The sequence below is a fragment of the Eutrigla gurnardus genome (genome assembly GCF_963514095.1).
Source record: "Eutrigla gurnardus genome assembly, chromosome: 3".
In the NCBI taxonomy this organism is placed as follows: Eukaryota; Metazoa; Chordata; class Actinopteri; order Perciformes; family Triglidae; genus Eutrigla; species Eutrigla gurnardus.
The window spans coordinates 19831424-19854000 of NC_139917.1; the positions used below are offsets into that span (position 1 = coordinate 19831424).

The 22577-nt window shown below is 40.1% G+C and overlaps 1 protein-coding gene across 1 annotated transcript; it reads left to right on the forward strand.

The window, feature by feature from the left end:
• Positions 1 to 263: 263 nt before the first annotated feature.
• chrna6 (cholinergic receptor, nicotinic, alpha 6) lies at positions 264 to 15158 on the forward strand. The gene is made up of 8 exons (XM_084006357.1): positions 264 to 392; positions 6679 to 6818; positions 7818 to 7862; positions 9926 to 10035; positions 11120 to 11327; positions 12171 to 12782; positions 13699 to 13968; positions 14688 to 15158. Exons 1-8 carry the CDS (start codon positions 335 to 337, stop codon positions 14811 to 14813), a joined length of 1569 nt encoding a protein of 522 aa, XP_083862483.1. The 5' UTR covers positions 264 to 334; the 3' UTR covers positions 14814 to 15158.
• The last annotated feature ends 7419 nt before the right edge of the window (positions 15159 to 22577 follow it).

Below are 22577 nucleotides of genomic sequence, written 5' to 3' on the forward strand. Positions count from 1 at the left end.
TGTACTGTTAACACATATAGAAAACGACACCGTGGTATAGTTACGAGACACCGGTGCCAAAACATTCCTCCTCAATATCGGCTCAATTATGATTGCGCTTTTCTCTTCCTCCGTCCCTCCCCTATGAGCGCAAAGCTCATAGGGGAGGGACGAACGAAGTCAAGTTCGGATCAGATCAGGACGGAGCGCACCGGCAGAGCGAGAGAGACGACACCAGCGGAGAGACTCGCGGTTCTTTATGCCATTAGACGTGCTTTCTTCTGCTCATCGATTGAACAGACAGAGTTCCTTCAGAAGAAAAGTGAAGACGGTTCTCAAGCGACACGCGGGAGAGATGGAGCCGGCGGCGAGATGGATTTTGCCGCTTCTTCTTGTGGGTTTGATGGCGCCAGGTAAGTCAGATTTATCCGAGATTTGATGCTCACAGCGTACGATGGTTCAAACAAACGTTTTTCAATAACTTTGTCTTAATATGTGTGAGAAAGTCATCAGGAATGCAGTCGAGTTTCTGTCCAATGCGTTAAAGCCAAAGAAGTTTATCAACCATTACTTTTTTCAGTTACATCATCATTTTCGTGTCCAAAGCTTCTGTGCCAAACGGCCAACTTCAGCTTTATGAATTCAAAGTTGTTTGGAAACGTTTCTCTCTCTCTCTCGGCATGACCGCGTCACAAACCTCATCCATGACTTGGCCTCGTGCTAACTAGGCCAACAAAATGAAATGCAGAATAATCCGCGAAATTCATTTGGATGAATGCTAATTTTGTTTTGAGTCGCGCTTTCAGGAAACCAAAACAGATTAGAATGTGTTTACAGGATGTGTTTTCCTGTTAACGGCTGGTGAGGGTGTGTAGGGCCCAATGATGTATTATTCAGACAGAGGGCAGAGAGGCGGGTTTCAGACAGGAGAGAGTGACCGTCTGGAACCGTCGGGGAAAAAAAAAAAAAAAAACCTTTCCCATTGCCAAGCTGTCTTTGGATGAGTCTGATAAGCTTTTTTTCATTTGACTCCAATTATGGATTGATCTTGAACTTCTTTGGGAAAAGATAAAAGTATATTTTCAGAGGTTTGGAGTGAGGATATTTTGATAGATTCTCACCCTTTAAAAAGGAGTATTTCACTTATTCAAGTTGTGTTTCGCTGGGTTAAGTTTAGTATGATGGGGTCAAGTCCGGGTGGGAGTCAATATGATGGATGTAAGTATATATACTTTATAAAATAATGAAGAGAGCAGCTAGACATTGAGTTCAAATTGATGGAATAAGGAAGGGAGGAAGGATGCAAAGGAGGGAGGGAGGGAGGGAGGGAGGGACAAAATGAAACATAAGGAAGGAGGACAGGCAGGGCAAAGGGGGGAAAGGAAGAAAGGAAGGAGGATAGAAGGAAAGAGGCATGTGTTATTATTGGAGTTCACCCAGACTTAATCACTGACCGCAGCTGAGGCAGAGAGCCTGGTTGTGACCCGGAGCCACTCTGAAATAGATGCAGAGACGGTAATTATGCCGCGGCATTTCAAAGCAGTAACGTAAACATTTGCTCCAAGGGCTTAAATAGCAGCTATCTGATTTATGCAAGGTGGCAGATAGGCTCTTTTATGGTTTATCAGGCTCCGCACACATACTTCATTCCATGCCCTGTTTGCGGGGAGGTGTCTCTCTCTCTCTCTCTCTCTCTCTCTCTCTCTCTCTCTCTCTCTCTCTCTGTGTGTGTGTGTGTGTGTGTGTGTGTGTGTGTGTGTGTGTGTGTGTGTAATTCTCTCACTCTTGTTCTCTACATTTTCAGAAGCCAAGTTTTATGCCTCAATCCTTTTGTAGATGTTTGGGTTAAGTTCTGAACCTGAATGTCAATGTGTTCATATAATTGTGTCCCCAGAAAAGGGGACTTCTGGGAAGTAAGTGGAGGCATCTTGAGAACCTCCCAGGTTACTGGTATTTACTAGGAGAAAGCTACAGTAGCTAATGTTGGCCAGTGAGCAGATGAGCTTTCCAAGCTGCGGCTGATAAACAAACAAGAACTCTGATGCCGAGGATCATTCTTTAATTTACATTTCTGAATGAGTTCATTTCCAAAGATGAAAATGTGATGCACATTCAACCGTTGTTTCACATCATCATGAATTCAAATACTCTCACACATCTGTTTAAAATGACAAATTCACAAATCTATATAATTACACATGTTTTACATAAATCTGAGCATGCACCTATAGATCATTTTACATTTGAAAATGTGAGATTGCTTACAAATTCTGGAACATTTACAAAATCTCAGTGGCCTTTTACAAATATTTTTACACAATCATGTAATACACAACCCACATTAGCATTATATACGTTATTCATATTTCATATATACTATAATATCTGACTGAACTTGTGCACAATCAACCTGGGTGGAGATCTTAGGGGTGTAACATCACCATGTACAATACAATATTACTACCAGACAATACACAAATACACCAACTGATAGACACATAAAGGTCCAGAGTGCCTTCAAAAGATGTGATCACACAAAGTGTAAAGGGATATACTCAGTATATCTGTTGCTCTTGGTGGTTATGGGCTGTGCCGCTACTGCCGTGTTACCTCGGCCTGTTGACATATTGATGAGGCCGCTCGTTGTTTTCAAACAGAGGCTCTCTTAATGTATTGGATTGCATGACTGATGATCCGGTCAGTGAACTGTGGTGATGAGATGTGTGCGCGTGTTACTGCATGGTAACAAGGCTTATATCACAGTAACATTTATAGAGCAGAACACACAGCAGAGGGGGCATGGCTAAACACAAACTGAGTCACAGAGGAATGTGTTGCGAACGCGTCACACTGCAGTGCTCGCTCGGCAACGCTGTGTTTTCAGCACCCGACATATCATTAGATTTCACGGTTTTATCAGAATGCGTAAAGTTGGGGGAACATCCATTTCCACAAAACACACTCTTTCAAATCATTTTTTGAACAGATATGTTTCACTTTTGAACACTTTTCATAACAGCATGTCTAACGATACATGTGCTATTCCTAAGAAGACACAGTGGCAATTTGCTTCTGCTTCTCTCAAGGTTAAGATTACATTTCCTAAACACCAGGGAGACACATATTGCCACTTCAGGGTCTAATTTGCACCCAATCACCACAGAAATGTACCTTTCTAAATGGGGTAAATCACTCTTGAGATATTGAATCACAAAGGTTGAATGTAACATATTCAAATTCATGTAACCCACTTTTTGGCAAACTTGCCTGAGGGAAAGATCTGCAATTTCTATTTGATCTTCACATTTTGAATGTGGGAAAAAAAGAAAGAAGTTAATTTCCTTTCTGCATGAAAACGTGTGGCCTTCTGTGAATATCAGAAGACTTGCTTTTAATAGCACTGTATTAGACCTATATTAGTGCTTTTATCTGTTGGAAAACAGGACAGAAAGAATGAACGAGAGAAGAGATGAATGAAATCCAGTCGTTGGCAGGGATTTGACCCGTGCGATGTATAGGTGCAATGCAAAAGAGCATTCTGCTGTCATAGGCATCACATCTTTCCATTTACTGGACACACACACACACACACACACACACACACACACACACACACACACACACACACACACACACACACACACACACACACACACACACACACACACACACACACAAACACATAGAGGTCTATCACTGCTCCACCATCCTATCTTTCTCTGGCTCTTTGCACCTGTCTCCACACTTCCTCTCAGGTTCTGTTGCTGTCATCAGCTTACGCTGTCTTTTCTGCCGTCTCTCTCTCTCTCTCTCTCTCTCTCTCTCTCTCTCTCTCTCTCTCTCTCTCTCTCTCTCTCTCTCTCTCTCTCTCTCTCTCTCCCTCCCTCCCCTTCTCTCCCCTGTTTAATCTCTCTGTCAGTGTTGACTTCAGCTCATTTCAACTCAAGAGGAAAACAAACAGTATGAGCAGAGCATTTCAGCTCATGGCAGAGCAATTACTCCTTTCTAAACTGTTTACTGTACACGTATAGTGCATGATCTAAATGTAAAAGTAAAACCATGCTCCCTCTCACCCCCACACCCTCTCTCTCTCTCTCTCTCTCTCTCTCTCTCTCGCTCTCACACTCACTCTCACACACTCTCCTTTAAAAGCATTTGCCTGCTCAGGGGAGAATGAAGGCTAACTGGCTCTCTAACAGTATCCTCTCAAACAGCCCATAAAATGGCCTCTTCTTCTCCATCACTCATTATCCGTCCTTCACCAGCTTCCCCTTTAACCCCGCCCCTCCCTTTTCCCCTCACCCTCTTCATCATTGTCCTTTTTTTTTCTCCTACAAGTTACCTCCGACTCTCTTGTCTTGGTGCATGAAATATCTCACAGGATTTATATTTGAACTAATTTGCGTTCTAAGTGGTTTTTGACAGATTCTGCAAAACCAATTGAATAATTACTGTATATTTAAGGACATTAATTGTACAAACTGCTGACTTTACTGTAACTCCTCTCCTGTTCTATATCATAAGCTGCAGCTGGCTTATTATATTGGAAGTTGGTTTTAAAATAGGAGTCAGATACCAGTCAGATATATATAAAAATAAGCTCAGCCAATATCAGTATTTGTCAGACTGCTTCCTATGTTTGAATTGCTTGAAATAAAAAAAAAAAAGCAACTCAATTGTATACTTCTTTCTTGTCTTTAGTTCACAGGAAAACATTTTAGTGCTTAATTTACCTGACAGAGCAATGTGACATTAAATGTTCAGATTTTACACAAAAACTATATATTAAATTACAATATTATGGATTATATTCATTAAACTATATCCACCATTGCATTACAAGCGAAAGCTCCACCTTGAACAGGTTTTTGACACGTGACATGCTAATTCTTACATGATGAAAGTGATTTTAGTGAGTTTAGTTAATGGACTTGAATGAACCAGAGAGCAGACTTTTAATAACACAAACAAGAAGACAAAGCACCATGAGAGTCCATTTAAGTCCATCTAATTTCTGCACTCTCTCTCAGTTCATTACATTCTCTTCCATCCATCCTTCTCTCCTCTCTTCTCTACTATTTTAGTCTATTCCTTGTTACTTGTTCAAAAATACAGCTGTCAACACTGTGTGTTGGAATATTTCCCTTTTAGCCACACATGGATCAGATACAAAGTGTCAGGTTCCAACCTTTAAACTCTATTTGGCATAGCATTAGCACGTGCTAGGCAGTTACTAGACAGAGGCCTATGAAGTCTGGATTGTCATAATCTCCTGAGTGACATCTTAAGAAGGCTTTGCTTTCAGTCTCCTCTCCTCTCCTTGTTTTGGTGTTTTTTTATATCCCTTGTGATTCTCTCCAGAGGGCTGTCACCAGGAGATCAGCACCAGCTCGCTTCCTGGTGTCATCCTTGTCTGCTTTAACAGGGTCATCTCTTGCCTTTGAGGAAAGGGATCTGGCTGTCACAGGGTCAGCACTGTTTCATCATTAGTATTTCAAGGCCTTCTTCACAGAAGTCCATTTGAATTAAGACATTCTCCTCACATCGATCCCAAATTCAGTTTGGCTGGTCAAATAAAGTATTTAAAAGGAGTTCAGGGGGAAGTATTATTTTGTGTTTAGTTTGTTGCTTTGTTTGTTTTTGTCTTCTCCTTTTTGAATGATCCCCCTCCATACCAGATAAAAAAAAAACAACCTAAAAAGTTTCTAGCACCTCATCTCCTGTCCTTAGGCTATCGTCTTCAACTCCTCTGCACTAAGTTAAAATAGCTTGCCATGCATTTTCCACTAGGTAGACATGTTGATATTGTGCCTCCGGACTTTGAGGCTCCTTCCTGGATAATTAGTAAATAAGGCCTTCCATATTTTGGTTATGTATAGAGCAGTCCAAACACATATCTTTATTAGGTCATACAGATTGAACACCCTAAACTGCTGACACCTAGAGAATATGTATGCTTGTCACTGTGATTTATCTCCATTTTGATTTTTTATTTGAGCTGCAATGAAATTCTATTCTAGGATCTTGGATATGGTAATATACCATCTGCCCATAACGCTACCTAAATAAGCGGCCACATTATTCTTGGGGTTTTCAAAGCGATGCTCCTACATGAATTGCAGCGGTGGGAAATTAATTCATGAATTGGGTCTGTTACGATGGTTTCCAGTCATGACAATGACTGAGTGAACAATGAGTGACCCAATGATTCTAAAGGAAATAAGAAAACAGAATATATGTGATAAACCGTCTCCATTCAGATGGACACGGCTGCTTTGCAATGGGACTCCATTTAAAGGGGCCCAATTCCACAAAGAAGCACCCTTAAAGTTAACACATATCACAGATTTGTTCAAAGTAGACTTTTAACTCTGATGATCTAAGCAGAGGAGCTATAATCGTCTATAAAGAGACTTCTTTATCGACGATTAATCAAATACCATGAAGTATTCATCTACAAACTCAAAAAGCGTATTTGATGTGACGTTGCATCAAAACTGGAAGAGGCTGATGTCTCTTTCTCTCACAGTTGTGTGATCGATCAGCACCGCATTAGCTTTTCAGAAATCTTTGACTTCTTGGAGACAATTACTATTCTACTGAATTTTTCCCCTTTCAGTCTCTTCCTCACTCATGTTCGCATTTACTCATCCAGTCACCCCTCTTCTCTTTGTCTCTGTGCCCTTTCGTTCTGCCCAGACTGCTTCTCATCCAAGGCAGAGGACCTCCTCTTCAGGAAGCTGTTCAGAAGATATAACCAGTTCATCAGACCAGTGGAGAATGTCTCTGACCCTGTCACCGTAGAGTTTGAGGTCTCCATGTCACAGTTGGTCAAAGTTGTAAGCTACACACACACACACACACACACACACACACACACACACACACACACACACACACACACATGCACAGGAGTACACTAATTGGCAGTTCAACATGATGTCAAAGGTGCTCCTTTGCACATTCCTTCCATACCGGATGTCTCCTTTCATAGGGGTGTATGAGCAAAGCTGAATGTAACCAAGATGTTTCACGAGTTAGCATCCTCTCCACAGTATATGAGAGTGAACGCCGACATCCTCCAACGACGACTTGCTGCATACCGGAGAGAAGTGAAAGCAGAAAGGGAATCCATTCTTTATTTAGTCTTTTCAAATCCAAGAGATTCTGAAAAATGTCACACAGTGTTGTTATTCAGTGTTTTGCTAAGGCAGTTTAATGCGAGTGGGGGATGGTCAGAGGGGTTGCTCCACATACCCCAGTGAAAAATAGGTTTTCAGCTCACAAAGGAAATCCTCAGATTAAGAGAAAATTGCCTGCAGAAACCTTTTCAGACTGGACTGATGCGTAGCTATACATCGGCAAGGTGAGATGAAACTCAAGGTCGAGTGTGTGAGTGAGGACGACGTCGATGTGTTACCGTGTGTGTCCGTGAACTTAGTTCTACACGTCTCCTTATATGCAGATGATGCGTTTCTTTATGCGATTCATGGGGTCACAGAACTGGAACGGACTGAACAAGGGTCACAGAGAGAAGTGGAGAGGAAGTGACATCTGTAACCTCTCCATGTATTATTAACTTACTCACAGTTGTCCTTTTCAGTCAATCAACTCCAGCAGAGGACAGAGATTACAGGAGGAATTCCATTTCCTTTCAAAAATGTTTGAATCACTCGCTTCACTTTTCTTTCTCTACTTCAGCTGCTGTACCAACAACACACACGCACGCACACACACACACACGCACACACACACGCACACACGCACACACACACACACACACACACACACACACAAGCACAGCTAACAAGCTCCCTTCCTTCACTTTGTCTCTGCAGGATGAGGTGAATCAGATTATGGAAACAAATTTATGGCTCAGGCATGTAAGTACAAACACACACACACACACACACACACACGCACACACACACGCGAGTCTACAGAGACAGGTATGTGAAGTCTGAGGAGGGATAGCTATACTAAGCAGACATCGATATGGGATGCCACAAGTGAATAAGAAAAACATCTCAGATACACATATGAATGCAATCAGTCAGTTCTCAGTGTCGGCATTATGGTTAGTCACGCTTCGTCTCTCAGTGGATCTATTGCCACGGACCATGAACTCCTGACCTCCCGCTGACAGCTATTCTCCCCAATAACACATTTTGTTTCTGTCCTCCAAGCTGCTACTTTCCTGATACCTTTACACCTTTTCCCTAAATATGCGTTTCTCTTTCAAAACAACACGCCATTTACGCTCTAATCTAAAATAAACATTGCAGACATTGCCCTTTTAAACCAGTAATTGCAACCAAGCAGCTGTTGGATGCCGATTCAATTCAGTGGTGGATAAGACGATACTGTGATCTCTGAGCTCTCAAATTAAAAATGCATTGAAAGGCCTGTATAGGTTGATCTCATTTGTCGTTTGTAATGGCTGAGCTGTTTATTTATAACAAGGCATCACTAATGAGAAGCTGTGTCAACAGCACAGCCACTGATAAAGACTCTGAATCACAGCCAGTGGGTTTACAGTTTTAGCCATTTTAGAAAGCCCCCCCTTGATGAATGTATTGCATCCGTTCTGCAGTAACACTGCAGGGGATTTCCTTTTGTAACCGCATACGCTGTTTCCAACTGCGTTCACTTGATACTCCTTCAAACCAAGTTCCGTTGACTACTTTGATGAAAAAGATAAGAGAACTTAATTCTGGACCGTTCTAAATACCATACAACTACAGACAGCTTTTGCATGTGATGTGGACCCTGTGGATCTGGGTGCAAAACAGAAGAGGCAGAATGTCAGAATCTATGAAAATACAGATATTTTTCTATTTCTGTCCTGTATCCTCTTTTAGTCCATGTCTGTTATTTCTGTTTTTGTTGTTTTGTTGTTGTAATTTTACTTATTTTATCCCTCATAAGCCATTATTACTGATCATGTACACTAAGGGACTGTATGTAAATGATTGGGGTGGGGAGGAAGTCTGAACCTCATGTTTTTTTTTTTTAAAGAATCATATGCTAGATGGATCATAATTTTATATTAAATCAGTATTCATGAAATAAACACAATAATTTCTAAGCAAACCATAATAAATTTAATAAGAAAAATAACCATATTTAAATATAGCTAACTAACTAAGTCCGAACCAACTATCTGTTTAAATTTGTTAATTTGTGAAAACTCTTTAACTTTGTTGTTTATTGTAAACAAAAAAGACACACTGAATGCTTTTCTGGCTGCTGCCATGATGGTAGAAAGTAAATGTAGAATCATCTATGCTTTGTAAACATTAAGCCATGCACCTTCATCAGAAATAACATCGCCAGCCAATCATACTGTAATCTCTCTGGATAAATAAGTGGAAAAGCCAGTGTAGCATGACGTGTTTAATTAAACGGCTCCCAGGTCATAACTGGATATTAATCCGCCTTGCCAATGAATTAATTCATCTTGAATGGCATGCAAATAGCCAAGACTAAAGGATCTATGGCTCATGAAATGGTACCCGCAGGTTTGTTGACAGAATAGCAAGTGATTGCAGTAAGTGTTGTGTGAGTGTGCTGCACACACATCGCCCCCTTCTCTTTGAATGGCTCTTTATTCAGATGTATTGTAGATGTGATATAATTTGCTTACTGAAGCATTGTAGCTCTATTACCAGAAGGAAATGCATCAAACAAGTGCACGTCTGCTTGATTTTCTTTGAAAAAGCTATAAAAGCTGTCATGTTTTCTGTCAATGAGCATTAGAGTTTTTGCTACATTATCTTTATTTCATTTGACTATAAAACATCAAAGGCAGTTGTGCCCGCAGTATAAATATGCGCTTCGAAAATATTCCCATGTAGGGGAATGTCTCCAGTGACTAACACCGTCGCTGTTTACAATGCGAAAACACAACAGATGGTTGACTCCCTGCTTTCTTCTTTTATTTCAGATTTGGAATGACTACAAGCTGCGATGGATGCCGGCGGAGTTTGATGGGATTGAGTTCATTAGAGTTCCATCGAACAAGATCTGGAGACCCGACATTGTGCTTTACAACAAGTGAGGCTGTCAACATCATTACCATCATCATTATCATCGGCTTGTTGTTTAGCTCCAACCGACAAAGAACTCTGCAATTCCCCTCAGATCTGCCGGGAGTGCCTCTTTCAGCTTATTATTTTGTTTTTACGGTTTGCAACTTTAATGTGGAAAGACAGTTCTCTGATAAAGCCATTGTATGTCACCTACTCAGCATCAAACGGCAGACACGTCTAGAGACTAGCTGGTGAACATAGTGGAGCATGTAGCAGTTTAAGAGCCACACATTTCCTTCAGGCGTTGGTGGAGACCAAAACAGAGCTAAAATTATATAGCAATTATTATATAAATGAATATAGCACTAGCACTCACCAAGTTAACAGAAACATGACTTCAAATGAATGCCAATACTGTTGTGTGGAACATTATTATTGCAAACATATTTGCTCTAAAAACTGGATGAACATATGACGTGTTTACAGCGTCTTTCAATGCTGTCAAGTGGCCAAATAACCAAAATAACCATTTTTAACACCACTGAGTTGTTATTTCTCTTTATTTAACTATAGTTTATCTGTGCAGATGACAGATCAGAAGCTGCTCATGTGATTATTTTTTTATGGTAATTTGAGCAAATTTGGAAAGCCCCATCAAGGTCAAAATTCCTTGAAGCACAAATGTCTTTTATACCTCTTACTGCTGAACTGGGCAACAAAGTGCATTGTATTATAGTGAAATACACAAATCTGTCTGGGGTCAGTTTATGCTCTGCTCTGATGTTTCAAAAATAATTTCTTCTTTCTACTTACAACAGTGACAAATGACGATAATCGACGGCAATGTTGTATTTGAAAATAATGTGTAGTGCAGTTTCACTGTCCTCTCTTCCTTACCACCATTATCTCACCTTTTTGTCTTCTCCCCTCTTGTGTTCCTCACTTTCATTTTCTCATCTCCTTTCTGCTCATTGCTTTACGTCACTGCCTCCCTCTAAACTTTATGTCCTATTCAAAACCCACTTACGCTTATATCCTATCACCTCATCCCCTCTCTGCCATGGGACTACTTCTATTTGATTACACACGCACACACACATCATATACAGTGCTGTAGGGGATTTCCTGGTGGAGGATAAGACTAAGGCTCTGCTGAAGTTTGATGGCACCATCACCTGGGTTCCTCCAGCCATTTTCAAGTCCTCCTGCCCCATGGACATCACCTACTTCCCCTTCGACTATCAGAACTGCTCCATGAAGTTTGGATCCTGGACTTATGATAAAGCCAAGATTGACCTGGTGCTTATTGGGTCTAAGGTTAGTGTTTGTGACTGTGTCTAAGTCAGGCGTAATTATCACTTATTGATCTTTTTCATTATTTTTCTCTCTGTCCTGCCTACAACAAAGGCACTGATCACTCATCCATTTCAACACTGCATGCCTTTACTGTTATCATCACTGCTCGTGTCTTTTCGTTTGATTAAAGGGGCACTCCACTGATTTTGTACACACCAGTTAGTTTACTTAGAACACTAAGTTATACAACTACAGTTGTACAATGTCTTCTGTAGCTCTGGAGGAACCTCAGAAAGAAACCCAGATGATGTCATAGGAAACCTGTGTGAAAAACTTAAAGAGAAAACTTAAAAGAAGAGGGTGTTTATGGTATTGTTAAAATTGCAAATGAAATGATCAATGAATTAAATGATTAAAATTAAATTTTAAAAGATTGTTTTGGAAACGTAACAAGTTTAGTTTTTGTTTAGTTTTTCGTTTTTCATTCAGAGGACTATGGTGGATAATCAGTGGTTGCACTTGCATTCTTATAATTCTACGATTTTCTGAACCGTAAAGAGCTGTAAATATTGCAGAACAATCTTATTTACTGTAAAACACAGTGATCAGCGTCTTCTTGCTGTGACATACAGTGGATTCATGTGGACCCAGGTGAAAATCTGTTTTCATTTGTTTTGCACATTCTAATTAATCCATATTCATCACAAAACTGTAAAAAGAAAGAAAAATAATACACAACTATGAGCCTTATATGTATTTTTACTGACTGACAGTGACCTTTTAAAGGATGGTGAACTGACCCTGAATGTTGATGGTGTTAAATCCGTGTATGGTTTGATTCTAAGATCGTTATCCATCACCTAGGTGAACCTAAAAGACTTCTGGGAAAGCGGCGAGTGGGAAATTATTGACGCTCCGGGCTACAAGCATGATATCAAGTACAACTGCTGTGAGGAGATCTATCCAGACATCACATACTCCTTCTACATTCGTCGGCTGCCACTCTTCTACACCATCAACCTCATCATCCCCTGCCTCCTCATCTCTTTCCTCACGGTGCTGGTTTTCTATCTCCCGTCTGACTGTGGAGAGAAGGTCACGCTCTGTATCTCCGTCCTGCTCTCCCTCACTGTGTTCCTGCTCGTTATCACCGAGACCATCCCCTCCACGTCGCTGGTCATCCCGCTCATTGGCGAGTACCTGCTCTTTACAATGATCTTCGTCACGCTCAGCATCGTCATTACCGTGTTCGTGCTGAACGTGCACTACCGCACGCCAATGACCCACACCATGCCGGATTGGGTGCGGTCCGTGTTTCTCAAAGTGCTGCCGAGGATCATGCTGATGCGGAGGCCGATTGACGAAGACAGCAAGGCTGGGGGGTTGGACGGCAGTGGGGGGGCAGGAGGAGCTGGAGGGGGAGGAGGAGGCGGAGGAGGGAAAGGAGGGAAGAAAAGAAAGAATAGCTTGATGCAGGTAAGGCGTCCTCATCTCAACACATCTAGTCCAATTGAGCTCTTAGGCTCTTACCCAAGTGTCATGTCTGGGCGTGTCACATAGACCACAGCAAGTGATGTAATTTTGATGTGGCTGCATCACTTTAGACGCCAGGAGTAGTGGCACTGTCATACCAAGCACAGGTTATATTCTATGTTTTCAAGCATCTTAACATGTGTTCACATGAAACAACACATTGGTGTATCAATACGATACATGACTATGGTACGCTGTGGCTACCTTCTCCTCACACTTGGTCTATTGTAGCTTGAAGCGGGTCTAAGTCCAGTATACTGGTCCATCAATAATCCATATAATCCTTAATAGATATACATTTTTAAAGTTGGTGTATTTTCATAGCTATCCAGTGCTTATGTGCGTATATCAACTTTAAGGAAGAGGGATGTGGGTTTTGACTAGTACAGCATTGCACACGTGAAACACAACTCAATATACTATCTATATTACTATATGCTATTTAAAATTCAATCAAATCAGCTAGGGAAAGCAACTGAACCATTTCCTAATACTCAAAACATATTTCGGTGTAAAACGTAGTCCTCTATCTTGAAAGCAAACCTTGAATTACCTCCACCACCAAACTGAGTTTTCCTAATCAATTGATGGCTTGCTTGTCGGACTATATAGTGCTCTTCTAAAACCATTTGGGATCTAGCTACTCACTTGCAAGTACTTTTCTCTACTGGTAAATAATTAAAGTTCTCAGAGGAAATACTTACCCTTAAAGTTGTACTCCCAAAAACACTGGCAAGAAACAAGTCTCTCTCTTATTAATCTTTGTAAAATGTATTCTCGAGATCCCAATGTTGTATTTGATATATATATGATAAAAAGAACTTGAAATTTAATTCGAACTCTGTTTGTGATCCAATAGCAGGTGGGAGGAGGCTCCCTCAACTGTATGGAGTTTGGGGACAAGTTCTCGTCCTTGGAGGGCTGTACTGGGAAGACATGCCCTTGTCCATGCCAGCATGGGAAGGAGTCCCTGGAAACACAAGAAACGGGGAAGATAACCCGTCAGCTGAGTCCACAGAGCATCAGCACGGTGGTAGCCTTTTCTGTGGTGTCTCCTGAAATCAAACAGGCCATCGAGAGCGTTAAATACATCGCTGAGAACATGAGGAGTCGCAACAAGGCCAAAGAAGTGAGTCATTCTTATTTTCAACAATCAAATGCAATGCATGGCAAGAGCTGCTGCTGTTGGGTTAGGGTTAGTCTTCCAACCAGCTTGTATCTTGCCCCGTCAGACTTATTAACCTACTCAATACATGGCCAAACTATGAAAATACGCCTCAAGTTGTAACTAATCAGAGCTTTACTGTTTGCGGAAATACAGCTACTGTTGGATCAAATAGGAAATCTAATAGTCCAGTGTTTCTAAACTTTGATTCAATAAACAGCTGCTCATCAAAAGAAAACACACAGCAAGTGTGTCGATGCATAATGTATTTATGCAAAACCACTGGAAGCAGAGCCGGCAGAGACTGCGAGAGCTGTACTGTGATTCTGGGGAGCATTGTTGGAGATCCTAACATGCACCATAAGTTAACAATAGTGTACATTAGAACCAAATATTTTTAGATGAGTCTCTCTCTCGCCATGGTTTGAATGTGATTATTATAGAGTTTTCTGTTGGCTTACAAAAACTCTTCCTCTTTTTTTGCATGGCCTCCTTCTTTCCATCCTCGCTGTGTGATCTTCACCCCATCAACCCCTGCCTGTAAATCACCCGTTCCCTCTCACTGCACACCTCTCCTCACCTGCCCTCAAACATCTCTCCTCACTTGTCATCTTTCATTTGTCACCGCCGACACATTCCTCTGTTTTCTCACGCTCCATTTTTGTCTCCTCCCCTGCTCACAGGTGGAGGACGACTGGAAGTATGTTGCCATGGTGATCGATCGGATCTTCCTTTGGGTTTTTGTGACCGTGTGCGTCCTGGGAACCGTGGGTCTCTTCCTTCAGCCTCTTTGTGGTTTTGTCTCATAACTGCCAACCCGATCGGGGTTTCACTGTCACCCTATGTTGGCCGGCCCTGAACAAGTGACATTCTCAGTTCTCAGAAGACAGCCTTTTGGGTACTAAAGCACTATTTTGTGTGCCGGTTTTGCTTCTTGCCTTTTGCAGAGAGCAGTAACAGAAAAAGGTTACCATTTTTTCCTGGACTGGCTGATAAACTGTGTAAGAGATACCAAGGTAATGATGCCTTAATGTTATGCTTTTTAAAAATACTTATTTTACCTGAAGAATCTTTGCCATAAAAGCTACATAATACCTAAAAAGACTGCACACATAACAAGGGGATAATGTATCTACAAAGCTCTTTCAGACATTTTGACCATTGATTAAAAAAAACAACAACACGTTTATATTATTATTCATAATTTACAGTAATTAAATCTATCTCTGTCTGTCTATGTCTCTGATGGTTATGAGGATGTGTAACAACATGTTGTAGAGCCCAGAGTTGACTAAACAGTTGGCGGTTTCTGCAGTCATGTCAGCAATACAAAGCTGTTAATGTGGTTTGTTTGTTATTAGCTTTGTTTTGTAGATATTTTTACATCCCGTCTTCACTGAAATTATCTCCAGAGATTATTTTATAGAAAGGTCCTAACTTAATTTTGACCACAAGTTTGGTTGCTGCATTTGAGTGTTGATCCCTGCAACATTATAACAATCTATATTTGTGTGCCCCCCCTCCCCGCCCCCATTGAGCTGACTGATGATTGTCATACCTGCCCCCCAGTTAGATTCATCAAGCTGGTCCCTGTCAGAGCCAATCATGCTCACCACTTTTGGTGTCATTTACAATTAGGGTTCAGATTCACGGCACACTTGGCACTACTGGCAGTGCTTTCAAACAAATAAGGGCATGCTGTTCTCCTTTTTTGTGTAATTAGAAACCATGTGTTTATAAATGTTCTCTCTGATTAATGTTCCGCGAGGTAATTGGTTGGCCTGGTGAATATTGGATTAAATGGTACTTGATTAGTTGCTCCTGAAATAGCATTTCATCAATTAATTCAGGAGAGGTTTCTATCATCCAATTCCATGGCTATTAATTTAATCTATTTTTTTCCCTTACTATTAAGCACAAACATACGACGGCGCATTAGGGCCACTGTAGGACAAAAAAAAACAAAAAACAGAGCCGAGAGAGGTGGGCAGTATTCAGAGAAAAAAAGTTGCAAATTGACTACTTTAAAGGTAATATTGATAACATTTTTATTTAAACGAATAATTAAAAAGAATAATTTAAAAATAATACATTCACAGAGCTTTTAGAAAGGTGCAGAATCAAAGTATAACTTCTCGTGAAAAAAATGTTTTGATTGTGAATTAATCCAAAATGAATGTTTTATTTACCTCAGTGTAGATGTGTGATGTCTGGCTGCGGCTTCTAGCAAGGCTTGTGAGCCAACAGAATAACAACGTTGATATCATGTGGTATCTCTGCATAGTCAGGGGTCAAGAGTCTTTGGGGTTGTCAGTTAGTGTGGGAAAAAACAGAAAAATGGCTGAGTTTGACGGTAAGCGAGCAGCATTTCGGTACCAGTCCCAAGTGCTAAGTGAAAAAAGGAGGCGCAAGACCGAAGTGAACATTGGTTCAGCATTTGATGGTTGGAGTCCAGCAACAGCTGTGTTGTGACATGAATACAACGGAAGGGGGGAGTGTGACATCTCAGCTGGATTTTATCAATGTTGTCAACAGCACCTTTAAAACTAGCAAATTTGCAACTTCATAAAGTAACACATTTGCTAGTTTTGAAGTCGCAAATTTGCTACTTTATTACAATGCTAACATCCGGCATTTATGCTAGCTGTTGCTATGAGTGAAAGCTACCGCTAGCATCTTCCCCAAATGCTCGATCAATAGACACCCATAAGATGACAATTTGGGCCATATAAAATTAACCAATAATAACCATTAACAGCCCTCACCCTAAGGACCTTAGCAAGGCGTTGTCACATGTTGTGATGTATTAATTAGAAAAATAAATGCGACATTCATTGTATATTAGCTAGCATAAATGACGGTTGTTAGCATCGTAAAAAAAAAGTAGCAATTTTGCGACATTATAAAGTTGCAATTTTGCTAGTTTTAAAGTAGTTAAATTGTGACTTTTTTTCTCTGAATATTGCCCACTCTCGTGGCTCCGTTTTTTTTCTTCTTTTTCTTCCCTACTCTGGCCCTAATACGCCATCAAACAACTTACGGAATATCGATGACAGCATTTTTAATTGCTTTGACCACAAATATTTTGTCATTACATTACATCACCAAAAAGATACTGCTTATTTTATTCAAATGTATTTATCCCCATGCCTTTTGGTTATATGATGAAGAAACTCATACTGAAGGGCGCAAATCGGTTTATACAAATGATCTTTGCCTTTCTTTTGTGTTTGAACTGAAAGAAATGTGATATTTGTTCAAATAAAATCAATAGCATTTGCTGATGGAGGTTTTAAATGATGCCACTGAAAGAAAGAAAAAAACACCTTGTGAAAGACTTTACACACAAAGAATTGACATGCACGCATGCACACTTCCACAATGACACACAGGAGGATTACTCACAAAAACAGCCACCAGAGGTATAATTAAGGCTCCTGTTGCAGTGTATCATTAAAATCAGGTCATGTGAGTACTATTCAGACATAATTTTATTGAAGATAGCTAAGATAAAATGCATCATTATGCATGACATTGCCACATAATTACGGTTATCTATCAGATCGGCAATCTCTCAGAACGTGCGTGTACGTGTGCAAAGACAAGATGCAAGACGCATGCAAGTGGTAGAGTCGCTTTTGTAGGTCATAATGAGTCGGTAACTCTTGGGTACACATGTTATAAACATTTCAAGTTGCACTCCATTTTGTATGATAGGATATAAGGCAGCACACATTGCTGTCTCATATCCTACACCCTCTTCAGAGGGTTCCGCCTGTGCTTATAGAAGGGTTATAATATTGTAGACTCACACAGACTTTGCTCTCTGATCGATTCTACAGGTACAGTTGATGGAGACAAATAAATGCATATCCTGTGGTGACACCATACTGACCCACTAGAGCTGGTCGCCGCAGCTTGATAACCTAGGTCACCACAAACTCACTAATGCTCGTCTGGCTGATTGAAAGCAATTCTAAGCAGACAGTATCCTTCACATTCTTCTCCAACTGTAAATTTCTTTGATAATAATGTAAAAGTTGAGTTAAAACTTTGAAAGTAGAAAGCAAACACCCCCCGGTCTTCACACACTATATGAACGTCCCATTGAATTTCTCTACTGGCACTGAAAATGTATCTCTCATGCAGAATAGTTGTGTATGAACGTAATGCATGGGAGACATGGCTGCACTCACACAAACACACTGACTTGGAAGAGATCAAAGAACAGTTTGACTCACTGGATAATCTCTTCTCTGGTAAATTATGGTGCCATCAGAGCATGAAACACATGACTGTAGCCCGGAGGCTGGAGAGGCCTCAGTGATGCAGTAACAGAGTAGGGACAGCTAACACAGCGGACATGGACATCTAGAATAGAACACACTGTACTTCCTTTGTACCAACCTTTTTGCCATCAAAGGTTTTTGACTCTGTCCAGTCTGTGTGGTGGTGCGTATGGGTCTTGTGCCACAACTATACAAGGACTTATTGTGATCTAAGCTATGACTGTTTCAACTTATTGTTGTAACTCAAGGTATAATTCATAGATGAGGATTGAACTGTCATGAAGATGTGGGATTCTGTGTTCTAAAACACTCATTCCTCTATCAAACATGGTCCATCAAACATGGCCTCCCCTATTTCCCTTTTGGTCTGATCTCTGCCCCACTATCTCTAACACCCATCTGTCAACTCAAGACTCCAATGTGTTTGGTCCAACTGCATTTGAACCCAAAGGTTGCGATTGGATAAGCGGAATCTCTTTCCCTCTGGACAAAAGCAAGCCAAATTCTGAGTGGTTGAACTCCCTCCAAGCAGCCAAGCCAAGCTATACTATGACTTTTTTATTTTTAGAAATGCTATACCATGACCTTTTTCTGCATGCTATACTTATATTTTTAGACTTAAATATAAGATTCTATGCTATGATTGTTTTACGATGTATTTCGACATGCAATAATATTACTTTTTTGACATACTAAGAATCAGATTCAAAAAAGTTTATTGCCAAGTAACTTTTCACATACGAAGAGTTTGCCTTCGTGTTCATTGCGCACAATAGTTCAAAGGATCATAAATAACAAAATGAAAAACGCTATAGCTGTATTGTAATAATACATGTATACACATAGGTAGATGACTGTGTGTGTGGGTGGGTGATGGTGGGGGAAGGGGGATAAGAGTGCGTGTCAGTGGGGGGGCCCAGGCCGGATCAGGTCCTGGAGGATCACCTTTTCAGGACAACAGATGATACGCTGCAGTCTGCTCTTGTCTTTGACAGAAGCAGCAGTGTACCAGATGGTGATGGAGGAGGTGAGGATGGAAGTGTTTGTCAGCATTTGTGAACTTCTTCAGCTGGAAGGAAGTACGTCCTCAGCTGAACCTTCTAGGAGATGAGACTTTTTAATGAATTTATTCAACATACTATGCTATGACATTATTCTGATTTTTTACACAACATATTATAACTTATTTATTACTTTTTTTGGTTGCTATACTGTGATTTATTGTATGACTTTTTTCAACATATAATAATGATTTTTTTCAACATGCTTTTAAAGACATTTTTTCAAATTGTGTTCGACATGCTATGACTTTTTTCAACATAGGCTACTCCACTATAACTTTTTTGAAAAATTATGTTTTAACTATCCTATATCCTATAACTTTTTAGATTTATATTTGCACGCTGACTATAGCAACACCATGGTGCTTTTTTTACTCTGTAACGTAGATATTGAGTCTTCTGGCCCGAAAGTATCAATAATCCATGCTTTAATTCAAGTGTGCAATTTGATTTAGATTTAATCCAGAACCAGTTTAGCTCAACGCTTAAAGGCAGAAGAGATGAGAAACATTAATGGAGAAGCATATTTTGGTACTATGGAGTGCCGTCTACAATAGAAGGCTCTTAATGACGGAGGTCAAATGAAATTGGGATGTCAAACAGAACTGGAATTTCATTGTATCGGGTGATTCATGTTCTATTTTCCATGGGATTTGCAAAAAGGAACAGAGCTCAATCCTAATAGAAGACATTATCATATGAAATACAAATTTACATTTGAGTCCCTTTAGAAAATTGCTTTTCTGTGCTGCGGTGGCACATTCAATCATGTCATGTGACTTTATGAAAAGCCAAGCTGTAAAATGGATGAGGCGAAGCAACCTTGCGGTTGGTTCAGTGTGAATAGTGTAATATTCATATATTTTATGATGAGAATTCCATTTGATGAAGTGTTTGCAGAGGCTGGATAAAAAAAAATCCCATTTGATAAAATGAATGAGACGGATGTTGACAATATTGAAAACTGAGTTCAACATGCTAATTTTAGCATTGCAATAAAACAAATACACAAATGCATGACCCCAAATTGAGTTATCTGAAGCGCTGCTGCTGTCAGAGAGATTGCTCACACCGATATAACGGCTGACAGAGAGTGTAAAACAACAGAGCATCAGTTTTAAATCAAGATAAAATCTACAAACCACACCTTTAATCCCATTTGTAATGTTGATTTTGCAGGACACATGTATTAAACACATGCACTGACTTTGATACAGACAACATTTTTCTCAGTTTTACTTATGAAGGCGTTTCTGACTTTTCCCTTTTGAGGAAGGCTTTTTTTTATCTCGTGGGATACTGGAGGAGGAAGAGGTAGAGGAAAAGAAGAAAGACAGAGATGTGGTGGGGAGTAGCAGAGAGGTGTTTCTTTGATGGCTGGCGGAGGCAGGAAATCACGACATTTAATGTTGGATGTTAAACTAAGCAACTCTCACAGGCACACTTCAGACAGAGCAGTGGGAGGGAGATGTTCAACAACACTGCATACTGGCGATGGTACTGGGTTTTCACTGGGAAAACAAATATTTCACTGGGTGCTGCTTCCAAATGTAACACTAATGCCCCGAACATTAGTGTTACAACTGAATGCACTAATTGCACAATGCAAAACAATGTAAACGTTTAAGGATAAAATCATTTCAGTGACAAAAACATACATACGTTTCGAAATATTCACTAAAGTGTTTGAGTGAATATTTCAGGCTAACTGCACAAGCACATATGCAGTACCTGCTCCATGACTGTTACGATGTCATTATGTGTTAAACACAAGGCAAGATAATCAGCTCAAGTGATATAAATGCAAGGTTCACAAGCCTGCCGCCAGAGAAGGAGAGTGGGAGGGAGAGAGATTTTGAGGTATTATTTTGAATGCTCTGATTAATAAATGTAAATAAATAATGTTTTTTTAAGCATCTTTCAGCTACAACGTCCCACTGACATGTTTCTGTCAGCAGTGAGCAAACAGAAACAAAATATCATCCAGCTTTGAACAGAGAAAGACCGCTGCATATGACATCAAGGTCAGGAGTCTATTCCTTTCTTCCCTGCAAAAACAACAACACATCTTAACCAAGTACACCTACTGAGTCCATTTTCTTCTTTTCTGAACACAAGGGTACAATGCATTTTTTTCAACACACTAAAATAAAAAAAGAGCATTTCAAAAAGGAGAAGGTGTGCTGCAGTGATTGTCAAAGATCGAAAGCTAGAGTGAATCTCTGTTTTTGTTCTTTAAAAAAAAAAGCTTTGTCTAACTGCCTGTCAAGCTGTCTAACTCTATTTACTACACTGTTCATGGTTTCATGATGTTTTTCTTGGGTCATCAAATATTCAGAACCCCCTGATTTGAAGCTTTCTGACATGTGAGTGCTTGTCTTGGGATCAAATACAAGTGTGTCCTTGTGTCCCAGGCTTCCATAGGCAGTCTCACACCATCCCTACATCTCAGGTCGCTTGTTTTCTCCGACTACATCGGTGACTTTCATCATCTGTTTCTTTGTATTCAACAACATGGAGAGGATGGAGCAACACATCAGTTGGGCTTAGAGCCTTGTTGTTATCTAACCTAGTAGGCTTATCCTGGGTCAGCAGAGAAATGCTGGCTCTTCTAGAATGTATTCCCACAGAACATGTACAGTGCATCATGGCAGTTTCATATGTGCATTTGTGTGTGAACAACCCACTATGTGTAGTACTTTTGTATAGTTCAGCATTATTGTCATCAAGCCAGACAGGCTTGCATGGCTGCATGTCCCTCAACAATTCATGAAAGGTTTGTGACTGCATGGTTCCTCCCTGAGCTCTGGGAATGTTATTGTCACATTATTATGAGATTATTATAGAAATGTGGGATATTCTGTCTTTCTGTTTCTATTTCACCCCTTCCTCCAGTCTTAATGCTAAAAAAATATTGAATACATATACAGTATCTATACAGCCCCAAGTTCAAGATGAGTGATCAAAAATATTGTAAAAAAAAAGGATCAGAAACGGACACAAAACAGGATCTTTTCATCTAAAACTCAGCAAGAAAGTAAATAAATACATTTTCAAATTCCCAAATGTTTAATTTTTTCTTTAATATATCGAAATCTGCAGGTTCTACCAAGGGAAAAACGTCAATAAAAATGCAGTAAACACCAATAAAAAAAATGGTAAAATGAATGAACAATATAAAAATAGAAATTAATGGGCACTTAATATAATGTTGTGGTGAAGA

Coding starts and splice junctions, on each gene's coding strand:
- chrna6 (XM_084006357.1), top strand. CDS start 335: ATGGAGCCGGCGGCGAGATGGATTTTGCCGCTTCTTCTTGTGGGTTTG. Junction 6,819..7,817: donor TGTCACAGTTGGTCAAAGTT/GTAAGCTACACA, acceptor TTGTCTCTGCAG/GATGAGGTGAATCAGATTAT. Junction 7,863..9,925: donor CAAATTTATGGCTCAGGCAT/GTAAGTACAAAC, acceptor CTTTTATTTCAG/ATTTGGAATGACTACAAGCT.